The following is a 25111-nucleotide window of genomic DNA, read 5'->3' as shown; positions in this document are numbered from 1 at the left end:
CCTTTCACTAATGAAGCAAAAATTTACTCCATAAGTGAATGATTCTAAACAAGCCACCTTAATATATGTTTTTGAGTACCATAATGCAAGGAATAGATTTTGAGAGGAATCTATATGAGATCTGCCAAGTCAGAGAAAAATATTTAATTTCTTTTCATTTAGAAAGTTCTTAGTATTTAGACTTAAGAATATGGTGAGAGAGTGGTAGAGAGATGCCTGTTTTATCTTGACAGCCTCGTTTAATTAATTAAATATTATTATTTAATCCACTAGGTTTATGAATTTAAATATATATACATATATGTGTATATATGTATATATATATCTGAAATTACCACTCAAATGTTTAAGCAAACCTTTAGTATGCTTGTGTTTTTATGATGTTAATCAAATCTGTCACTTCAAATTTAAAAAACACGAATGCAAAACAGCAGTTCACTGCTTGACATGGATTGTGTAAAGGGACGTTTTTTATTTGTTAACATACACCTACATAACGGAGTTATTTTCAAAACAGCCAATAAGCTGGTTATCTAAATGAACTTCTCTCCCTGCAACAATAATCGGGGCTTTGTAGACATAGTGTTTATGCATAATGTTTCTTTCTTTCTTTAATAAAGCCATTAAACTACAGGGTAAAACCAAGAACAACCTATTAATGAAGAAACTACAAGTAATGTGAATTATTAGAGAGCAAAAAAAGCTGCATATTTTACCTTTTTAATTTTTAAATATAACAAAGTATGTCCTGTGATATTTTTAATGATATTTTAATAAAAGGATCTAGATGTTTTAGAAATAGTGGTGATGGTCGCAAAACATTCTGCATGTAATTAATGTTACTGAATCACATGCTTAAAAATGATTAAAATGTCAAGTTTTATGTAATATATATTATACCACATTTTAAAAAAAAATTAATATTTATGATTAAGTATAAAGCAAAATACTTCTGCAGTAGTAAAATTAGGCTAGCATTTTAAATTGTAATTTAAAAAGCAGTGCCACCTGCATTTTTTTCTCTCTCATTTTTTCCCCCACATTTTTCTTTCTCCAGTTAAACTCATGTTACACTATAGGACAAGTATTTTTACTAACTATTTAAAAAAATTAAAATGTATATAAGATGTCACAGTCCCCTTTGCAGTGATAACATTTAAAAAAAAATCAAGATTTCCTCATCAAATAGTTTCTATGCTTTTAGTCCCACTTCCTAATTTAAAAATCTGTTGCTTCTTCTGAAACATGTAAATTCAAATTTACTGCGCCTTAAAAGTTTTCTGAAAAATGTATTACTTTCAGAAGTCCTGTCTAATAGCATAAATCATGGGGGCAGTGTTTACAACTTTCTGACGAATTTTATCAGTACATCTGTCTCTTTTGGTAGCATTAAGCTATATCCTTCTCCAGTAGGGGAAAAACAAAAACAAAAACACCACCACCAACAAAGTGGTACTTCAATCATTTTGATTTCTAAATGCTTAAAGACTTGGAAAAAAAAAATCATAGTTTGATGTTGGCTGTGTTTAAATAGCACTTGATTTCCTTGTCAGATTTTTCTATAAAGACTATTCAAAAATGGTTAAAGAAATGTTTTAAGTAAGACTGTGTTTCAGCAAAATGTGAATCATTGTTACATACATTTTTAAGTCAGTAGAAATTTAGATCAAGAAAGTAGTTAGGTCCATGTTACAGAAAAAAAAAAAGTAGATTTTATGAATTTGCCTGTGACCACATGACATCTTGACACAAGGACATTTTTGTTTTGCCACGAGCCTCAGCTTCTCCTCCACAAAGCCAATGAGTGACAGAAGCATGCGTGCTATCTGGTACGTGGCAGTCACTGAAGTGATATAGATAGCTCCCTTCTCTAGATTTCTTCCCATTTGCTGAAAGGATTAAGTGAAACAATGTATTAAAAGAGATTAGAACATAAAACTAGACAAACATTTATCTGGTGTCCTGGGACCTACCTTAAGGCAGAGAATGGTACATTGGAAGTGGGGGAAGGGCAGCAGGTTACTCAAGTGCCTTGGTCATACATCAAATGATTAAAATGATTCAGGTGGTTAGAAGCAAGTCAAAAAGTTAGGCAACCTTTATCAGTTTGAGATATTGCCACCATCCAGAGTGATCAATGATAATACTTTCAGTTTCTGGACTTTTATTTTAGATTTAAATTTTGAGCATATTTAATTTGCTATAATCACAAATTTCATACCTGTTTTCTCAAACTATAATTTCAATACACCCACGTGAATTAAAAATGTATTCCCTATAGAAATATAAATATCACTTTTGAATGGAAGTAAATAAGAATACTGGAGTCTACATGCGGAATAAAAACAAAAACAAAAACAAAAATCCTACCCTACATATGGATTCCTAAACCATATCTATTTTATATACCATTTAACATTCTAAAATCATTACTTCTACAAAGGTGTCCACTCTATTCTTAAACTCATTTTTCTATGATTTTTTAAAAGATTTTATTTATTTATTTGACAGAGAGATCACAAGTAGGCAGAGAGGCAGGCAGAGAGAGAGAGGAAGGGAAGCAGGCTCTAACCCTAACCCGAGCGGGGTTCGATCCCCTGAGCTGAAGGCAGAGGTTTTAACCCACTGAGCCACCCAGGCACCTCTATAATTTTTTTTTAATAAACAAATCTTTCTAAATGAGCCATGTTAAAAAGAAAAAAAAAAAACCCACTAAAGTCAAAACATGAAAATACTAGTTCAGTTCTGAGTATTAGGCCAAATTCCTCAGTACCATGTCCAACACTGATTATCTTCTGGAATCTTGGCTATTATGAAATTTTTATCACAACTGCTTAATATGTTCAATAGGCTTTTTTAAATTTCCTTTTATTATTTTGACCCAATTTCCTTCTTTCTTTCATGTATTTTTTTTTTTTAACAAGTCTATTTCCCCTTCTTCATGTCAAACTACAACTGGAAAGTAGCTCACACGCTTATTTTAAATTTTACTTTTTCTCTTTTAAGATGCCCAGTACAAAACATTCAAATGACCTTCTCTCTAATGTTTTGTCATTATAAGCTCTGGAAAGTGTTGGCTGATAGACCAAGAAACTCATTTTAGAAACTCCCATGACCTAGTTAAATGCTATAATAGTGGGTAAAAGATTTCTGTTCTTGTCATATAAAGATAAGTTGACTCATATTTTAGAATTGTTTTGAGTAACAGACATACTCTATAATTGTTACCTAAAAAATAATGATCTTTTGCAGATGTTAAGATCATACAGTAACAAGTCATACTAGCACAAAAAGAAATTTATTTAAAAAATATAACTGGCTTGGACAACAGAATTAACTGTGCTAGTACTCTGTAATTATCATACCTTACTTTTTTTCTCTCATTACATAATATTTACATGAGGGGTTATTAGATAATGTAAAAGCTTGATGTGATTACCGGATGCTGTCGTGGAACAGGTGAACTTTAAAAGAATGCTTTCAGTGCCATTTCTGGGAAGTAAAACTATTACAATGGCAAACAAAATTGTTCTTCAGTAACTTCAAATCCTACCTCCATCAATAGAACTTTTTTTGCCCAAGTGGAAACCAATCCGTGTTTTCACTCCTGTCTTTAACTACAGGACAGACTGAATAACAGCACCCTCCTCACGTGCTCCCCACCCCGCCAACCCCCGCCCCCCCACCAGCCATGTCCTGATCCTGGCATTCTGTGAATGAGACTGATTTTGAACATATGATCAAGTTAAAGATCTTGAGAGGGAGAGATTATCCCAGAGGGACCTTAAAGGCAATCACAAATGTCCTTAGAAGAGGTAGGGAGAGGAAGATTTGACTTTAGCAGACAAAAGGATGTGACCACAGAAACAGAGGTTGGAGTGATGAAGCCCGGAGCGGGGGGCGGGGAGCCAGAAATGTCAGCAGCCTCTATAAGTGGAAGAAGTTAGAATGGGATTGAATGGGATTCTCCCTTGGAGCCTTGGAAAGGAATAAGCCCTACACACACTGATTTTAGCACTTTCAGACTCATTTTGGATTTCTGATCTTCAGGACTATAAAAGGATACATTTGTGTAGCTTCAGACTATTAACTTTGTTATAGAAGCTACAAGAAGTTAAAACAATCTGTACAAAGGAGGTTCAAATAAATGACCTCAAAGATCCTTCTAGGATTTGAGAGAACTGCTCTACACTGTTAGCTTTGTGGATTTTTATTTTTCAGCATTCTTCATAGACATAACTTATGAAGTCATTTTTCATTAGTTATTTGGGATATAATCTTTGATTCTTTGTTGGAATCAGTCTCTTGAGTAAAGCATGTCATCATCAAGAGGCAGCAAACATTAGGGGAGAAGTTTCTTTTAGTTTATCAAACTGAAGGAAAATATTATATTTTTAATTAGCTTTCTATGTTTGAGTAGCCAATTCAATTAGGAATTCAAAACACAAGAATCTTGCAGAAATCAGCTGCCAGATTTATTAATCTATCTGAAAATAAAACCACAAGCGAACAAAAAGTAGAATAAAAACAGAACTTTAAAAAAAGAAAAAAGAAAAACCTTAGAATACATTTCGGAAGAGTTTATAATGCAATGTTTTGAACCCTTCTGTACTGGAAATATCCTTAATGTTGGCCAATTACTCATTTTGTTTTGTGAGTCACTACCTTAAGCAGAAAAAGTTTGTCCTTAAATATATAATTAATACCAGTTCTTCCTCTGATCCCTTAAGATAAGTCATGGCAGAATTCTTCCCCAATGGGAAATTAGAACAAGAATTTTAAAAAGAAAAAGGAAAAAAAGAAAAAGAGGGGGAAAAAAGAATCCTCAATACAACTTTATTTAGATGGTATTTTAAAGACCCACTTTTAATTTCTCTTTCAATTCCTCTCAATATGGTAATACTCTTTCCAATAAATCTTTAGTTGAATATTTTAAAATTTGTTTTTACTCTAAGTGCTATAAATGGCCACATGAGCATAGTGGTGGGGAAAAGTTCTCATTTTTAAGGCATACTTATTAGCCCATAATGGGCCAAATGATATATAATGTATATGCAGAAACAATCATTGAAATCACAGGTTACATACATATGCTGAAATTAAAAATAGGCCTTTTTGTAGGATTAAATGTGAGTAGTGTTGATTATGCATGTGGGTTTCCCAATAACTGTTCAATTTAGATACACGAGCTGTGATCTGTGCCACGCAGGAAAACGGGTAGCCCGGAAATCATCTTTTGACAATCTTTCCTGTGCTCATCAAGAAATGCTTTAATATGTTCATTCTGGCTTTGTGTTTAGGATTTTTTCTTCTTTAACATTTCACTCTAGGTGCTTAAAACATGTTGTTCCTCTGGGATATTGATGGATTGAGCAAAATTCGGGCTTCTTTTTTGAATGGTTTAGCAAGCTATTCAAAGATATCATAACACCATTCACTTTTTTTTTTTTTGTCCTAGGTGAATGAAACAACTTAACTTGCTTTCAATATTTTCTCCAAATGCCAAACACAAACAAAACAAAAATCTTTGAAACTTTACATCTTTAAGTCTTCTTTCAAACAATCCAAACACATTTACACAAGTGTCCAAAACAAGATGAATATCAGTGCCAGCACTATGTCATACAGCAACTTCCTTGGAGTCTTTGACAATTTGTAAATAATTTTCTATTTCACCAAAAGTTACAAAAGATTCCACAGTTTCCCTTAGCAAGCTGAAGCTTACTCTTCATTTGTCAATGTGCATTAAAGCTGCTTAGAGCATAGCATGGCGTAAGCTATTTTTTAAGCAATAAATGGTTTGAGTCATCTATTTTGTCCTGAAATGCTATCTGTAGTTAACTGCATTGCTTATAAATGGTCATAGTAAATTCAGCATGAAAGAGAATATTACAGAAAAGACAGCAGCAGAAGCACTAGCATTATCTAATATTTATATATGTTATCAACATAACACAGCAGTAAAAGGTTTAAATGCATATCAACGGGTACCATGTCTAAAAATTACTATAGTACCTATTTAGTGTATTGGATATTTTTCTTAAGGAGTGCTTGCTGTATCTAGAACAGCGTAATATGTGATTTAGTACAGTTAATTCTTATCAATTAAATAATGTTTCTTTATGTACTGAAGGAAGTGAGATTTTTTTTTTTGCTTCATTGTGATCCCAGATTTAACATTTAAATGAAGATCTCAAAGGATCATGACATATCATTATTTAACTGAAATGGGCTTCAAAATACTTAAACGACAGTATGATTTGTATCTGAACAGCAAGGTGGCACCAGGTACACGGAATGCTACTGGCCTGTGACTCAGTTTGGAGCCAGAGTCCAAAATTTGTGCCCCTCATTTACAGTCATGGTGATCACTCAACTGCAGAGAGAAAGACCCATTTTATGGTTATCCTCTGTGAGTCAGAGAGAAAGCAAAACAAAACAAAAAACAGCAAATGCGATCTCTAAATACCTTTTTACAACAGGTGCAAAACCAGTCATTTCTAACAATTAAATTGCCATTTACAGTAGCTTTTTTTGTTTTTTTTTTTGTTTGTTTTTTAGTTTTTTTGTTTTTGTTTGTTTTTTGTACACCTTGCAGAGACTCAGAAGTGATAAGGGGAAATGCCCAAGGCAAATAGTCTCCAAGTGGATATTTACACAATGTGAATTAACTGTACCATAGATACCCAGAGAAAATGAACATTTTCTTACGTTGTTAGGAAATCAAATAAACATGATATAGCTTCATCATACGTAAAACCTGTAAGACCCCATCCCAAGCCTAAGTAAAAAGTAATCCCCATGTTCCCCGACCCATTCACCCATTATCTTCCTGTTACACAGAATAAATGTTTAGATTACTCCCTCCCGCCCTCAAATAAAGTGCGCAGTCCATGGCAGACCATAGAATAATGCAACAGGAAAGCCCCTTTTTGTGTATTATTATTTAAAAATAAAATACAAACAACAAAAATCAAACAAAGATTGAAGAGAACTCGAGAGATTCTCCGCAACCTGCAGAAAGAGGAGAAACGAGAAGAGGCCCTGCGTGACTGTCCCTTGCGTTAATACACATAGCCTTCGTTGTAGGGGTGGGGGTTGCAGCAGCCCCCTTCGGGCATGTAGGCCATGCTCTCGTCAAAGTGAGACAGAGGCACCGTGTCCTCCTCATTGATGTGACGTTCCATGTCTGTCTTCAGCAGTGGGCGCTGATTATCTGGGAAGGCCATGGAGAAGAGAGCTTCCGGATCGCACACAAATTTGTAGACATATCTCTCTCCAGCCACCTGATGAAAACAGGGAAGAGAAAAACCCATCCTTATGTATGGTGAGGAATGTTAACTAAGCGCACCCGGGTGATCATGTCATGATATATACAAACAGTGAATCGCTATGTGGTACACTGACACAGACATAAGTTTTTATGTCAATTAACTTCAGAAGAACCACAATTTTCATCATCCCCATATGGGAAAGAACGGGGAAAGAAAAGAACAAAAACATGGTTTAATAGGTCAGAAAGCAGCCAAGTGTTAGCAGATATCCATAAAAAAAAGCCCTTACTTTGTGGAATAAACTTCAGTTCAATAGAAGGAAATGTGACCTTGAGTAATGATTGACCTTGAGTAATAATTATATTAATTCCAGACACAGCTAGAAAGCTTAGTAGTTTTCTCCGTTTTACTATAAAGGTAAATTTACACTGGTATTTATGTGTGTGTAGGGGGGGAGGGGGTCGGTGATTTCATGCAGGCATCTCACATTGAATTTTTTTCCTTTTTGCTTTAAATTGTAATATTATTAAAAAAAAAAAACTGGACCTTTAAGGTGAGTGTCTCCCTCTTAATATTACATTTCTGAAACTGTAGAAAACCTAAACTTCCAAATCTTAAAAGAAAAATGTTCTGGGTTCCTAATAAGGTCAGACTATGACTCACTGGTTCACAGGGTGAACTGGTTGTTCCCCCCCCCCCTTTTTTTTTTGACATTGTGTATTCTCATCTAAAAAAAACAAAAGATGCATAGCCTTATTTAAATGAAAGATGGATCAAGAGGACAGCATTATCCTGGATACATCACTTTTAAAAATGAAGGCAAGATGCATTAGACAGAAGTTAAGGATGTGTGTAAAGTGTCAAATTGAAGTAAGAGGTGTAAAAAAGTGAAGGGAATTTAAAATATACAATACATAGGGAGGAAATGAGAAAAAGAAATGTGACAGCTGCCTGAAATAAAGGAGAAGTAGCATAATTTGTAGGGAATGACATGTCCCAACCTTAAATTCTGAAGACTAATGTTTCTCTAGGAAATTATAAACAATTGAGTGAAACAAATATGCAAACCCCCCTCCATTAATAGATAAAACTGAGGCTCTCAAAAAAGCAGGGGTGGGTTGGGGGTGGAGAGTGGCAGAGGGTGTGTGTATGAACACAATTCTTTGTACTGACATTGAGGTAAATCTTCACATATATGCAGAGATTAGTAATTTTAGAAAGGTGAAAATTATTCAATGCCTCTCAGTTCCTATGTATCAAAAAAAAAAAAAAAAAGGGACTGCTAGTTGCTTTGTGTAGAAGAAGAATGTTAAGTTCTTGGTTTATAAACTATCTGTACATGTTTGGAAAATAAGAATCAACCACCAAAGAGTGCTACTCTTCTGGACTCAAGATTTAGAACACTGTTTCATCCTGGATGTTTTACCTTGTAAGAGGAACCAATTTAGAGACCCCAAATAACCTAAATATTCCTAGGTTTGAAAACAGTGAACACTTAGACATGTTTCTTAAATCAGTCCTCAGTTTCCCTTTTTTAGGAAAGAGAAGTGGGAACGGCTCCTTTGGAAAGCCTCCTGTAAAACTGAGATGGAAGTCTCCAGTACATTGCAAGGCAAACAGAGAAACTGGTGTAAATTTATTTACTTTAGGCCCTTATAAAAAGGAAATTAAGTTCATGAAGGAGAAACTGCCACAAAAGTAAAAACATGCAATATCAGAAACAAAGCTAAGACATAAAATCCTAGTTTCCCTTTTTTTCTTTTTTCAAAGCATTTTGAGAAAAAAAAATAAATGGCTTGCATACTTTAGAGCATTTAATAATCTGCTTTGTTTTGTTTGGAGCTGCAGAAAAAGAGGTATTTGCTTTGGGCTACTGGTAGCTTTTTTTTATCTAACCTGTTGCTATTGGTTATAATTAGAAATGATTTCATAAATCACTGTGGGGAATTAAAATGTACAGCATCCAGTCAAGATTATAAAATCTCTTAAGGAGTCTGTCTTAACTCACAGCCTCCTATTTTTCTTACAAAAAAAAATTTTGGAACTACTAGTCTATTTATTGAACTATGTTAAATGTCATGGAGTTTAGAACAAGGGCTGATAATTACCAAGGGAGATAATGTCTTTCATTATTAGTAATACAATTACAATCTAGAAAATGCTGTACATTAAATATACTCAAACCACAATGCTGAGATAGATAAAACGCGAATTTTACAGGAGAAATGAATCAGAATTTAACAAGCAAGTATCTTTTGAACTGTGCTTTGAAAGATTAGATATTTAAATTATGTTAACTTTTTAAATCTCAGAAGTAACATAAAAAACTGGCAGAAAGTTAAAAATTATACATTAAATCAAAAGAAATAATGATTTCTCATTATATCATCCACAAATAACTACTGTTAAAATATGTGCATAGATTTCTCTAGGTATTTCTAAGTTTTGAAAGAGAAGGTCACACATCCACAGTCTAAAAGCCAAACTCCATCATTTATCTCTTTCAGAACTACTGAAATAAGCAGGGTTTTTCTACATGTCCATTTGATTATTTTTATTTCAATTTCTAATCCTTCCATTTAATTGTCCCGAATATATACCACATACATACATAATTTAAGTTTATAAACAAGTGTGGACATATAAACATTTCCCCTACACACTGAAATATAAAATTGTACATCATAGGTTGCTTTTATTTTTTAACTTTTTTATTTTTTTTAAGGACAGCATACTTTCCCTCTGAGGGACTCTTAGAATTTGCTTTACCATTAGAATGGTACCAATATCAGGTAAAATCACAAGGCAAGACACTGTACAGAGGGAACGCTATCCATCAGTGAGGCTATGAGGGAGTCACAGGTGTGTCAAAGAGCAGCAAGTAAAATGGCTCGACACGTATGAAGACAGGGAGTAAATATGTCTGTAAAGATTGTAAAAAGCCTTCCTTTTTTTGTGCTAGTTAGAAGTAGATTTCAATTTCGTGTATTTCACCATGAAACAACCTATGCTTTCTTTATGATGCAGCGACACCCCAAAAGCTCTGTCGCATACATTTTTCTAGTCTATATTAGCTGATACAGAAATAGTTGCAAATAGTCTGTTTTACCTTATTTTATTTTATTTTTTTATAACAACAACAGCTTTATGAAGAACAACACCATTTAGCAAGAGAGGAAGCTGTCCAAACGGTGACCCACCACTGAGAAGGTGGCATGCAAACCTCAATCCTGCCTGCATTTTCTTTGACAGCTACCCCCCAACCCCCCCCCCCCCCCACTGCCGCGGGGACTGAGCACCTAGGGCACCAGCCCACTCCACGGGTCCCAAATCAGCTAGATGGTGACGGAAATGGAAGGAATGGAACACATTGGAAAGGATTTGGCTGCAAATGGGAAAGGTGGGTGAGGAGGAAGGGAGGAATTAAAAACTGACCCTGGGGATGAGGTGGAGAAGACAATGAGGCAGGTAGGTAAGGGTTATGCCTTGAAGGTGAGATTCCAGGAAATAGGAAATGAGTAATGAACTCAGCCTTCTCAAGAATCTTGGGCATTCTAACTCCTGAGCCGGAAAGCTCCAGAGCACGGATTCTGTTTGGTCTAAAAACTCCAAGATGCTGTTTCCTCCATTCTAGTATGTTTCACATAGCTACTGGTCTAGTTTTTCTTGGCATAACTCTAGTGGTATAAAAATAGGCCACCATCTGCAATATATACCTATGTTTGTGTCCGCCCGATGAACAAAAGAAGCAAACTCAAACAGTAATGTTCATAAGCGATAAATCATAAACTTAGTTCACAGTCTAGACAGCTGGAATGAACACACAGTCAACACTGAAGGAGTAACAATAACAGATATCCGATGTTTTTTCTTTATTCATTACCTTCTTCGAGAATTTTATATTTTGTTCTATGTGTATTCCATTTGTTTTATCTTAACTTTTTTAAAAGCCACCTTCAAATATTAAGAGAAGCCCTTGTGAAATAAAATACATGTAACGTAACTTCGTTCACCAATGAAATAATATCAAATTGTGATTTTTGGCAAATGGTTTTTAGGTAGCTAAGCTGTCAACCAGTAAAACCAGGCAAGACTTCAGACAAGAAGAAAAGATTTTGCAGGAGAACAAGGAATGTTCTGAATGTTTTAAGAATCAGAACAAGGAGGGTGAACGTAAGAATTCAGTTAGTTTTGGAATCCATAAACAAAAGCATTTCAAAATTATGTAATTGTGGAGAATGCAGCAGACTATTGACAACTTTGGGAAAATGTGGAACTATTAGTACTGAAACACTTTTTTACCAAATACGGTAAAGTTGGGACTTCCAGAAAGTCTACTGGTTTCTGTAAGGTATTATTGCCTGGGTCTATAATACCCATGAATTTATAACTAGAAAGGCTTCTCATACCAAAACCAAGAGCTAAGCATATGTTAAAATGAGTGAAAACCTTGCTTCAGCAATGCAATGATACGTGGCTTTTAAAGTATGACATGCAGATTAATGTGCAACATTTCAATGAATTTTAATGCTGTTGTAGCTGCTCACCTTTTGCATGATTCCTTTCTCGTAATAATAGCGAAGCGAACGGCTAAGTTTATCATAGTTCATAGCTGGCCTGTTTTTCTGAATGCCCCAACGCCGGGCCACCTGCCACCAATACAGAACGACATTGTAGTGTTAAGTATTACCTTATCAAGATATTTCATAAAACATTAGTGAATTAATCCATTACTTCCAAATCTTCCAAACACATCCAAATTAAAGACAGAAGTAAAGACGCAAAAGCTATCATGGTCTGAATTTCCCTGTGTCCTGGTTTGCTTTTAAACTGGGCGTGCAGTGATCATTCTGAAACTTCACAATAGAATTCTTTGTCACTATTGTTTTGGATACAAAATTAAATGGAAATAAGGGGATGTGTTTACAATGGGAATGAACAGGCTGCAATTCACCAAAATGAGGCAAGTTTCCCTTTCTGAGATATACTGCCTCTTTTCTCCTTCTTAGTTTTTCTGATAAAACCTATAGACCAAGAACAGCTTAGCAATCTCTTTGTAAAGATGTTTTCTGAGATTATGATAAACTAGAGAAAAAAATATCCTGTTTGAGACCAAAGAATGAACAAGTGGCACTGTATGTGTACCAGAGAAAACAGTATACAAATTCATAATCTGAACTGCAAATAATTTTTATTGCCCGAAGCAGCATCAGAATAAAACTGTAACCAATACTGAACTAGGGAATTAAGCATTCATTTAGAGAACAGTAATTGGATACTAAAAATAAGAAGGAAGTGGAAAAGGTCACCAAGAACACGAGTCCACAAACAAAAATCTCTAAAGCAGAATGTCCACTTTGTGGTTTGGTGAAAAATCTCAGAGCTTCTGGGGAGGTGGGTTTGGAGGAGTAACTTAGCTGGCTGGCACAGCGGCATTTTTCAAGGAAACCTCCCTCCTCGATTATACGTGCCCCCTCCCCCAAGCCGGGGCTGGCTGAAGCCTCACACTGAACCGAGTAGCCTACTTTCGCCACCCCAGCTAAATTCAGGTTCTCAGGAATTTCCATATTTTGTTTGTCTGAGCAGAAACTGCAGCTGTCATGCATACCTAGGCAACCCCAAGAAAAACATGATCTAATAGGGTTAGGGTTCTCCTTCATTTCTCTGAAATTCCAGGTTGTTGCTGTCTCACATAGCCTAAAATAGATTGCTTTTCAGAGAGAGCGTTCTGTCGCTCTCCACTTTATTAATAATTACCTTTCCCTGGGGTTTGTTTTGTCTTTTTTCTGTCAAAAATACTGATCCTTGCTCTTTTCTTCCTCCCTAATTTGTATTTCCTGAATGAGGATACAGTGTAATTTAGCCCCCATGCATCAGTACAGCAGAGATGTGACGTAACAGGAACATGACTACGCATCCTGTCACCGCAGCAGGCAGCTCTGAATTTTCCAGAGATAAAATTCATTTTAATGTAAGTGTTTGAAGCAGTAGTGCAATGGGAGGGTGGCATTAAGAAATGAAAGCCATACTATCGAAACAAAATGTCTTTTGAAGAACCTAACAATGGGCATCAGCAAATCTTTAGCAGATTAGGCAACTGAACATGCTAACCTGGAAGGACCATGGAAATAAACTCCTAATATTACCTTAAATTAAACACCAGTTTCTGATACCTTTTTTTTTTTAAAGATTTTATTTATTTATTTGACAGACAGAGATCACAAGGATGCAGAGAGGCAGGCAGAGGGGGGGAGCAGGCTCCCCGCTGAGCGGAGAGCCCGACGAGGGGCTTGATCCCAGGACCCCGAGATCATGACCAGAGCCAAAGGCAGAGGCTTTAACCTACTGAGCCACCCAGGCGCTCCTGAATACCTTTTCATTTATAAATGATTCTCCTCTAGAAATTTACTAGGGTACACCTAGAAAGTAAAATACTTGCAACCAACTTTAAGACAACCCTGTGGAGGGTGCCTGGGTTGCTCAGATGTTAAGCATCTGCCTTCCGCTGAGGTCATGACCCCAGGGTGTTGGGATCAAGCCCTGCATGGGGCTCCCTGCTCAGCGGAGAGTCTGCTTCTCCCTCTGCCTCTCCCCCTGCTTGTGTATGCTCTCTCTCTCGTAAAAATCAATAAACAAATATTTAAAAAAAAAAAAAAAAAAGACAACCCAGTGGTGAAGTCTCTAGGGAGAAAACGATGATTTTTTTGAGACCATAAGCAGTCTGACTTTTAGGATGCCAGTTAATTCTAAGCACAAGTGGGTATTAGATATTTTTAAAGAACAGAATATATTCTTAGAGCTGTTTGGGTTCATTCGATGTCACCTGCATCATAAAGGGAAGTGGGACACAACAAAATGCCTGTGAGATGCAGACAAGTTATGCAAGGTAAGTTCTAGAGATGTACTCTACCATACATGCCCACAGTTAACAATACTGTCTTGGACACCTAAAAATTTGAGAATAGGGCAGATCCCATGTTAAATGTTATTACCACAATAATAAAAAAGATTGAAACTTAAAGTCAACAGATGATACAACTAATTTCCAGTTGGTAGACACCTACCAACTGAGAAAGCCCATTCAGCCCTCATGTGTGAGCCACCCATCACTGCTCTCTCCTGCACCGCTAAAAGCCAAGGCAACATGCTTAGCATGGAATGGGTGAGGTGGTGGAACACTTCCAGTGACTTCCAGATACCCCTTCAAGTAAAAACTTAAAACAATTAGTGAGGAAACTGAAAAGGTACCTGCACTATAAAAATCTCTCTTGGGGCACTTGGGTGGCACAGTCGATTAAGCAGTTAAGAGTCAAACTCTTGGTTGCAACTCAGGTCATGATCTCAAGGTCATGGAATCAAATCCCATGTTGGGCTCTGGCTCAGCATGGAGTCTGCTTGTCCTTCTCCCTCTGCTCCTCGCCCCCCCCCCCCAACTCTCTCTCAAATACATGAATAAATAAAATCTTTTTTAAAAAATCACTCTCACTGTCAAATGAATTAGGTTGGAAAATGTAACAGTTCAAGCATTAACTGATTTTTAAAAATCATGTTTGAATACCCAACATAAACCTGGAGACCACAATCAGGTCCTGGTTATCAGACTTCCTGGTAATTCTTCTAGCTCATCAAGTCTGAATATCTTTGAAAGACTTTTTCTCTGAGTCATAGAGATGCTTTGCTATGTTAATTGTTCCCTGAGACAATTCCCTAGGATCCATGATTAATTTGAAAATAACATTTCATTATCTCAAATATCTCAAAAATTTGAGAGATGTTAAAGAGCACGTGCTGGCTAATGTTACCCAAACACACTGAGCAGATAAGATAATCAGCAGGGGACGACAGTCTCACACAATATCATTTTAAATTGCAAAATGAAATAAAAAGAAATGAGCCAACGAGTTATCTCCTATAATGTTGGCTTCTGAGCACCTTCCAGGAGCCATGCTGACAGAGACCCTCAAAGAGCTCCTATGCAGTACAACCAGAAGGGTGACAGTGGGCCACAGAGGGTGAAGAAACTTCACAAAGACTTTCCAAAGAATAAATTTAAATGGCACAGCCATTGCCTAATGGAAGCCATTCCAACGGTGAGTAGAGCGGCATTAGAAATGTGATGTTTCATTTTGAACAAAAGCCTTAGAAGGCTTAGTACTCACTGAACAATCACTGAATTAGTCACTCTTTGGAAATGGTCTACTAACTCTGAATCACCTGGCCCTTTTTTACTTTATAGGTCTTCCACAGAAAAGGAATCTAAATGTTTGTCATTCTGAATGACATACGGCATGTCATTTCAAGATATAACAGCATGTCTTTCCAGCATTTAAAAATCACAGAAATTCAGAATCTGATGAAGTTAATGGACATCCGTTCAAGTCTTCTTTTCTACTTATTCAACCTGATCATCATGAAAGTCAACAATTGCTAAATAAAGAAGTTAATTACGTTCATAAGGATTTTATTCTTCCGAGATCAATAATGACCAACATAATTCCATACTATTTCCATCTTAACAAATATATGGCAAAAACAAAAAGTCCTGTTTCTGCTCACTTCATTTTAGCCATAGGTAAAGGGGAATGACTGACATAAATTCCCACTGAAGGTCCTCAGTTCTAGGCTGAACAACTCTTGCAGTGATTATGAACATGGCGGAGAGCACACACTGCCATCATCTTAAAAGGCTTTCAAGTTACTTTACAGTAAGTGTTTCCAGTCTCCCTTTGTTAGTGCTTCACATTTTTATGGGTCTTTCACTTACATCATTTAAGTACATCTACATAAAAATGAATTTCCTTTGACAAATTAAGCCTTAGACAATTCTAGATACAGATATTTTCAAATTCTGATATTGAGCCCTCTGTGCCTGGGTGTTTGGTTAGGGCAATGGAAATGCAAAGCTAACCCTCTAGACTACTAGTGTACTGATAGAATCTGAAGTAGACAAAACTATGCTAACTAGCTCTTCTTACATCCAACTTCTTTTAATACAAATTTGAATCAGATCATCCCTTTAATAAGAAAGAGGACTTATTTTCTGGATATCAAACAAGGACATGTTATCTGATTATGAATGAATGTTCAGAGGGCAGGAACTTTATGATGTATGGGCCCATTAGCCTAGATTGTAGATGTCCAGTCTATACTAATCTAAACTAATCACTTTGGGTTCAAAAATAGCTGGATATGGGGCGCTTGGGTGGCTGAGTGGGTTAAGGCCTCTGCCTTCGGCTCAGGTCATGGTCCCGGGGTCCTGGGATCGAGCCCCGCATCGGGCCTTCTGCTCAGCAGGGAGCCTGCTTCCCTTCCTCTCTCTCTGCCTGCCTCTCTGCCTGCTTATGATCTCTGTCTGTCAAATAAATAAATAAAATCTTTAAAAAAAAAAATAGCTGGATATCTTCCTAGATTTTACATGTTTTTGAGGCATTTAGACCCTACAGCCAATATAAGCGGGCATAGGCATGTTAATCCATCCAGGGGTGCCTGGATGACTTGGCTTGGCTTAGTGGGTCAAGCATCTGCCTTCAGCTCAGGTCATGGTCCCAGGGTCCTAGGATTGAGTCCCGCATCAGACTCCTTGCTCGGGGAGTGAGGGGGTCTGCTTCTTCCACTGCCTGCCACTCCCCTACTTATATGTACTCTTTCTCTGACAAATTAATAAATAAAATCTTAAAAAAAGAAAAAGTCATCCATTGCTTTCTTGACTAATGTAAACTAAAGTCAATTTTAATAGTAGCCAAGAAAGCAACTTTAGTAAGATTCAAACATTTTATATAAAAGTCACCTTTCTATAGAGATCCAAAATGCTATTGGTGGGTTATGCTGTGATAATAACAGTAGTTTTCATCCTCAAGCTAGACCTGGAGAGAATGAAAATTGAACTGAGAAGTTCTTCAGGAAAATACTCCATTTGCATGTACATAGGGGTCATGTTCTTTTCTTGTTTTAAATGAAGACTCTTTTTTTTAACTTTGCATACCTTCTAATTCAGAAGGTTTCTCTAATGTTTTAAAATTTTTAAAAAAATACATTTTCAGCATATTCATCAATAACTGTTTTGTTATCTTGTAATATATCCAATTTTCCCAATAAAAATCTACTCAACCCACCTCTTCAGGCTCAATCAGTTTAAATTCCATGCCTCGCCCAGTCCAGGCAATGAAATGAGAATTTGAAGGATCATCCAGAAGAGCCACCAAAAACTGCCAGAGCTGAAGGGATCCCCGCCGCTGGTATGTGGGTCCTTCCCGATACATTCCTGGCTCCTGTTTGATGTCTCCTACATGAAAAAATGTTGAAGTCTCTATTATTAGCAATATTATGACATTTCTCTAAAATTTACATTAAACCAATCATGAAAATGGTTAAACCACAACCACTTTATGGGTTTCTGTGAAATATCACATCACCATTTTAAATGTTTTAATCGTTTAAAACATTTAAACGATTTTATGTAAACCAAGAACCTGTACAAACTTACAAACAACTATATGTAACATGTAAGGGTCAAAATAAATGCAAACAGGTGTAGAGTAAATCCACGAATGTCATTTTCTTATTAAAATTTTATACAACTATCTCTTTGTTTTCACAATCATTTATCTAAAAACCATATCATCCAATCCCACTTCCTCTTGTTTTTATTGTTAATGACTTTATTCCCTGCTCTAAGAAACATAAAAGAGGAAGTAATCAATTCGAAGCTCTGGGCATTTTATTTGTACAAATTCTGCACTATAATTTGCAATGCCACATGAAAAAAATTGCAAATTTTATTGCAAATATTTCAAAGCAAATTTACTCTCTTATTTATTCATTTACTTATTTTCACCAATTTATTTATTTATATGAGAGAGAAAAAGAGCAGGGGGAGAGGCAGAGGGAAAGGGAGAGAAACCCACCCAGACTCATGCTGAGCCCGATGTGGGACTTGATCCCATGACCCTGAGATCACAACCTGAGCCAGAATCAAGAGTTGGACTCAACTGACAGAGCCACCTAGGTGTCCCATCTCAAAGGAAATTTATTCTTAAACTCTGAGTTAAGTAATTTATACTTTATATAAATTAGTAAAATCTCATAATAATTCAGGGCGTATTGGATTATTATACCATCTTTTCCCCACACCTTCATACTGGCACTACCACTTCCTTAACTGGCAGGAATAAAAATTCATTTTTCTTTATCTCTTATTTGCATTTTAGTCACGTGAATTTAGCTTGCAAGTCTTTTTCTCAAGTGCAATCTAAAAACACATATCAGGAGTTTTCTGTAAATCTATATTTTTAATCAAGAAAGGCTGGTTTGTGTTACATTTATTTGTTATTTATACATAGTATAAAAACCTATTAAGTAGATTATAGCAATAAGGGTGTTACTGTTGTAATTCTTCTGGTATAAATCTGGTTATCTTCTTTTTACCAAACAAACAAAACCTCAGTCATAACTCCTGATTATTTAAATCTACTTCCAGCCAACCATCCTCCAAAATATGTGGAATTGGTCATACTGGGGATAAAATGTCTAGGGCCCTACACACATATCATTGTTATGGCACGAATTTTTCTTCTCCACTCTAGAAACAATTCAGAGAGAATATAATCAAGCCAATCTATTCACAGTAAGTGTGAATTATAAAACAAACCAAATCAGAGGCTTTCTTAAGCCTTTCCTTTGGTTAACATACATATACCTCTTAAAATAATTACAGAAAGAATACTTTAAAAACCACAACCAAAATAAAATTATTCAGTCACTAGCTGCTAGAAATCATCATGTCATTTTGGTCTATGCTAGATAACACAGAAGTGTCTCTTCATATTGATGTCGATGACAGTTTTATTTATCTTAGTTTTTCCTTCTGAGACTTAACAAATTTCTACATGGGGGTAACTGAGCAATTATGCAGAGTGAGGGAAACTCTGTCAAATTTTATAATTTCTAGATTACTTCTGCCTATAAATATGATGGACTCTACCAGCCTTGTCAATGAAAAAATAACACTTTGCTTCTCTTTTCCCTTGGTCTCTATTCCTCATAAAATAAAAAACTAATATTATCTTCCAAAAAACAAGTCTCTTAGTACGAAACTGAAGAATATTTCAAAGTCAAAGGGAATAAATAATCAAGACAGATTGCTTCCCTAAACATTAGTGTGACTTAGGTCTGTCAGATTATATCATAACCCTATTGGTAGTTACGAGCTGATTTTACTTCCTTATATGTTCACCCTGGTAATCAAGATGGCTTAAAATGTTAAGCTCATTGAAAATGAAAAACAAAACAAAACAAAAAACTGATGGAGGTCACTCCACAGAGAGAAGCCTTTATGCTTTGTCTTAAGAGAAAAGGCTGTATTTTAAGACTTGTGACGCTTGGGTGATCACGTCACAAACCACACTGGTGCTCCGAGCTTAAAACTAACATCTATTTGGAATAAGGCCAAAAAAGTGACTCTGCCTGGAGCTTAACCCTGTGACCTTGAATGAATTTAGCCATTTAAAGGAAGGCTCAGGTAACAGATATTCCCCAAATTATCATTCTTTCAGAGAAAGACCAGAGTAGCAAAAGCCTCAGGAACAGAAGAGTCTTCAAGAAACTAATGAAAGGTGGAGAAGCAATGTGAGCATGTACTTTGCTGTTTAAATAATGACAATTAGGGGCACCTCAGTGGCTCAGTGGGTTAAAGCCTCTGCCTTCAGCTCAGGTCAAGATCTCAGGGTCCTGGGATGGAGGCCCGCATCAGGCTCTCGGCTCAGCAGGGAGCCTGCTCCCCCCCCCCCCCCGCTTGCCTCTCTGCCTACTTGTGATCTCTATCTGTCAAATAAATAAATAAATAAATAAATAAATAAGTACCTTTAAAAAAAAATAATGACAATTAAAAACTTCTGACGGCTACAAAGTCATTACAGCCATGATCCCCAAAGTTCGTGCAATCAGCTCATCAGAGGGTCCCTGCTCATTTCCTGTTAGACGATCAAAGCAGGAGATAGGGAGACCACTCTGAAGAACCACTACATCAATTAACTGTTCACTCTCCCCGAAGCTTCGTCATAGATGCTGACTTCTGCCACTTTAGTCAAGAGAAGAAAAAAAAAAATCTATCTAACTTGACACTCATTTTTAAAACCTGGGACCTTTTCACTGCAAAAGTGAGAAATATTAAAAAGCTAATGCTTTCCTAACTCCATCTTAAGCAATTACAAAGTAACTGCACATTAGTAATGAACATCTTCCCAGGGGAAAAAAGAAAAAGGAAAATCTCCAAAAGGACTAACGATCACTAACTAAATGGGCAGCTATGTTGTTCCTGTGTTCCATAATGCATCTTTTCTCAAATAATAAAAGAGAGGCTGCATTAGTCATCCGTGTATCCACACTTGCATGCTTTCTGTTCTGCTTTGTTAATTACGGGATCAGCTTTCAATAAATCTCGAATAAGCTGCGTGTGCTCAGCAGGGCAATGGAAAGACACCTCATACTCTACACAAAGCTTAGCAAGAACGATACTCTCTGGTTCTGTCTTTAAAAATGAGATCTCGGGGCCCCTGGGTGGCTCAGCTGTTAAGCGTCTGCCTTCGGCTCAGGTCATAATGCCAAGGTCCTGGGATCGAGCCCCACATGGGGCTCCCTGCTCAGCGGGGAGCCTGCTTTTCCCTCTCCCCCTGCTTGTGTTCCTTCTCTCACTCTCTCTCTGCCAATAAATAAATAAAATCTTTAAAAAATAAAATAAATAAAAATGAGATCTCTCACAGGACAAAAAAAAAGCTTCTGAATAGGGGAAGGAAGGGAGAATTTATAACAGGTAAAGTTCAGGAAGAGTTGAATGCATTATAAGTGATGTGCATAGAAATCTTCAAGTTGGGGGGTGCCTGGGTGGCTGAGTTATTAAGCGTCTGGCTTCCACTCAGGTCATGATCCAGGGGTCCTGGGATCGAGCTCTGCATCAGGCTCCCTGCTCAGTGGGAAGCCTGCTTCTCCCTCTTCCACTCCCCCTGCTTGTGTTCCCTCTCTTGCTGTGTCTCTCTCTATCAAATAAATAAAAATCTTAAAAAAAAGAAAGAAAGGAAGAAAGAAAGAAAGAAACCTTCAAGCGGGAATGTCAACTGTTTTCAGAAGAGTCAAGGGTGATCTCTCCACTCCCTCCTAAAAAAAGATACCGAACCTGCAGCACAATGAGAAACCTACCATCAAATTTCTCTGGGACAACACAGGTGTCATCATAAAACTGCCTGGGGCCCTTCTCAAACATACAGCCTGTGGGAGAAAATAGGATACATTTATTCGTGATACAAATGAAGCTCACAAGCAACTTAAAATATAGCCATTAACACAAAAATTGGGGTAGAAAAGGACTCTGCCATTTTTCAGCTCTGTGACCTTAGGCACAATATGTAGCCTCTGTGTCTCTGTTTCCTCGCCTGTAAAATGGGAATGATAATAAATCACCTATCTTAAAGGGATTGTTGTGAGGATTAACTGATTTAATATACCCAAGTTGAGAACAGCATCTGGCACATAGTGATAGATGACATTAGATATGGGTATTATTACTACCCCAAGCACAGAGCAGGTAAATGCTGGCAAATATAGAAATTACAATGTATCATCTCCTTTTTCATTTTCTTCCAAGTTTTGTTATTCATGAGACAGGAGGAAAATCAAGATGAGTTACTTATATTTACCTTGCACAGTACCCTGATAAAACTGAAACACTTTCAGTTTACCTCTTACTTCCCTGGAGAAATATTTAGCTAGGCTAGCCTCATGTTTTCATCTTCAACAGCCAAAACAGTTTTACATTTTCTTTTTAACTTTCCTTTTTATCCTGTAACAAAACTAAGTCCACAGGAAAAATGCAAAATAAATCAACAGTTTTTACACTCTTTTTCTCCCACATATATCCTTGACTATGACCTTCACTGAACTGCTTAAACACCAGTAAGAAAGTTCATATTCTTTAGTCACAGTTTTCTTTCCTAGATGTACTGTTCTCTACGGTGAGCACATAATATTCCCAATAGCAGTGACCATAATTACAGTGGATTTCTGCTAAATTTTTGGCCCCAAATATTCTGGATTTACCAGCTTTTATACTTTTCTTTAAATATCAGCATTTACTTCTATCAGTATCACTCATATGAGCCAGTATTAGACCTAACCTAAAAAGATGCACCTATCGGGGCACCTGGGTGGCTCAGTGGGTTAAGCCTCTGCCTTCAGCTCGGGTCATGATCCCAGGGTTCTGGGATCGAGCCCCACATCGGGCTCTTTGTTCAGCAGGAGCCTGCTTTCCTTCCTCTCTCTCTGCCTGCCTCTCTGCCTACTTGTGATCTCTGTCTGTCAAGTTAAAAAAAAAAAAAAAAAAAAAAAAAAGATGCACCTATGTCATCCTACCGAAGACACAGAACACTTACGTAATGAGCCATGCACATATTTCCAGAAACACCTTAATAGGTAATTTATCTAGAGAAGATTCTTTTTATCCATTACTTTGCAGGTATCAAAGTCCATTAGACCAAAGCTTTCCCACCATGGTTACCGTGAACACATCCACAATAAAAACTCCTGTAGGCCTCTTAGATTGTGAAATCCCATTCTTAACAATTATTTGTCTAAAAATGAAAAATCCAGGATATATAAAGGCAAATATATTTAAATCTACTCTATTTTAAAACACAGACTTAGTTCTTAAAGCAAAACTAAAATTCCTCGAAGATTCATTTCAACAGAGAGTAGTGAGGTAGGCTAATCTATTAAAAGGATGTGGTTGTTGGCACACACACACACAAAAAAAAAAGAAATCCACTTTTCAGTTGTTTATACACACATGACTCATGTTAACAACCAAATTCAAGATAGCATGACCTGAAACATCTTCCTTTTACTTTAAAAAGATAAAGTTTTAAAACAGTGGTTTAGGGAACAACAGTGATTTTTCCCATAAAACATAATGATTAATCAAATTACTAGATCTTTGGTATGTATGATAATGTTGACCATATTTACAAGGAATATCAATAACAGAAAACTTAACTTCTGTTCTGCTGGGATGAGCCAGGAAGCCTTCTTGCCTCATATAAATGGAGTGGCAGCTAGGCACTTCTGAAAGAAGAAACAACATCAGTCAGAGAAGTTTGGAGCTGAAAAATGTGCTGTTACCAATAGACAAGAGTGCAGACAGGAAAATAAGAAAAACTGACATGAGTCTCCATGAGGGGAGCTTCCAACTATAGTTAACATTTCAGGCAGGACCCACACAGGAAATGGAAAAAAAAACAAGGGGCATCTGGCTGGCTCAGTCAGTTAGGTGTCCGACTTTGATTTCAGCTGAGGTCATGATCTCAAGGTTGTAAGATCGAGCCCTGCGTTGGGTTCCAAGCTCAGCACGGAGTCTGCTTGACATTCTCCCCCTCGGCCCCTCTCCCAGCTATAGCACATTCTCTCATTTTCTAAAATAAATAAACAAATAAATCTTTAAAAAAAAAAAAGAAAGAAAGAAAAGAAAGGGAAAAATGAGAAGCATATCAGGGCAGACACAGATTCTCTCCAACGGGCTTGTAAATTCAAAGTTTTACCCATACTTACTGAAAGATGGCTCTCCTATAACCACACATGAATGTGAGAGTGACCTTGAAACAAATGGTATCATGAGTAAAGCTATATTTGGGGGCAATTATGGGATAAGTTTGTATATCCTTGGTGTTCAAAGCAAAGATCAACAAAGATTCAGTCATGGTTTATTTCATGAACACTGGTAGAAATTATTACGAAAAGACAAAACTGCCACATCTCTTAAAATTACTCTAGACTTTTAAGGTTATTGCTATTTTTCACCCCCAGAAAAAAGTATGATTGCCTTTTTATTTTGTTAAACACACAGGTCATAATCAAAACAAATGGGACTATAAAACAGAAATGCAACAATTTCATAGCAAACACCATGACGACGTTAGGAGTAAGTCCTTGCCTACCTGACCAAGTTAACTCATCACTGAGAAAATAAACCTGGTTAATGGTTAAACGTGAGTCACAGTGATGGCTGTGTATTTAACATGTATAGTACCTTAGATAAAGGGAAAAGGGCAGACACACAGATGAGGAGACAAAAGATTAAAATTTGAGTCCTTAACTTATTACTAATAAACCTAAATGACTTTAGGTGAGCCATTCTGTATCTAAGCTTATATAAAATAAAGTGTCGGATCAGATGTCATCTAAAGTTGATTATAGGCTCAAGTTCTTTGATTCTGAATAGAATGTCACTCACATGACCAGAGCCTGATTTCTGCTAAAGCCACTAAAACCACAGGAAGAACCTTCCACTTGCAGCAATCCCTCCCGATGCCCTGCTCATTTCGTAGGAGCTGTTTCTTTTTCTCTTTCTTTCAGAATGTTCCCCAAATATTATCATTTAGGTCCCATGAACTTGGGCCCAACCCTGTACAGAATATACACAGACTCTATAGGAAGGTAAAATTCTATGTGACTGAATTAATTCTATCTTCTGTCTGTATACTCAAGTTTTTGAAACTTTAAACATATACAAAAATAAACTTATAAAAGAAAGGCAGGGCAGGGGTTCGTGGTGAGAAGGGAGGGAAAAATGAAACAGGGTGGGGTGGGGAGGGAGACACATCATAAGAGACTCTTAATCTCAGGAAACAAACTGAGGGCTGCTAGAGAGGAGCAGGGGGAAGGGTCAGGGCGTCTGGGGGATGGGCACTGGGGAGGGTATGTGCTATGGTGAGTGCTGTGAATTGGGTAAGACTGATGATTCACAGACCTGTACCCCTAAAATAAATAATACATTATATGTTAATTTAAAAAATACA

At 36.7% G+C, this 25111-nt stretch overlaps 1 protein-coding gene across 6 annotated transcripts in view; it reads right to left on the bottom strand.

Moving 5' to 3' along the window:
• Window positions 1-4453: 4453 nt before the first annotated feature.
• ETV1 (ETS variant transcription factor 1) overlaps window positions 4454-25111 on the bottom strand; it is a 93793-nt gene continuing 73135 nt past the window's right edge. For all 6 annotated transcript variants that reach the window (XM_059396765.1, XM_059396768.1, XM_059396766.1 and 3 more), the window contains 5 exons: window positions 23315-23381; window positions 21465-21535; window positions 17387-17556; window positions 11822-11923; window positions 4454-7286 (listed from right to left, as the gene is read on the bottom strand). In XM_059396765.1, the coding sequence (XP_059252748.1) occupies window positions 7065-7286; window positions 11822-11923; window positions 17387-17556; window positions 21465-21535; window positions 23315-23381 (632 nt within the window). In that variant the 3' untranslated portion in view covers window positions 4454-7064. The remainder of the gene's footprint in view (window positions 7287-11821; window positions 11924-17386; window positions 17557-21464; window positions 21536-23314; window positions 23382-25111) is intronic.

The sequence above is a fragment of the Mustela nigripes genome, chromosome 4 (genome assembly GCF_022355385.1).
Source record: "Mustela nigripes isolate SB6536 chromosome 4, MUSNIG.SB6536, whole genome shotgun sequence".
NCBI classification, from domain to species: domain Eukaryota; kingdom Metazoa; phylum Chordata; class Mammalia; order Carnivora; family Mustelidae; genus Mustela; species Mustela nigripes.
Note: the sequence above shows the minus strand (reverse complement) of the source record. Positions and strands in the feature narration are given on the sequence as shown.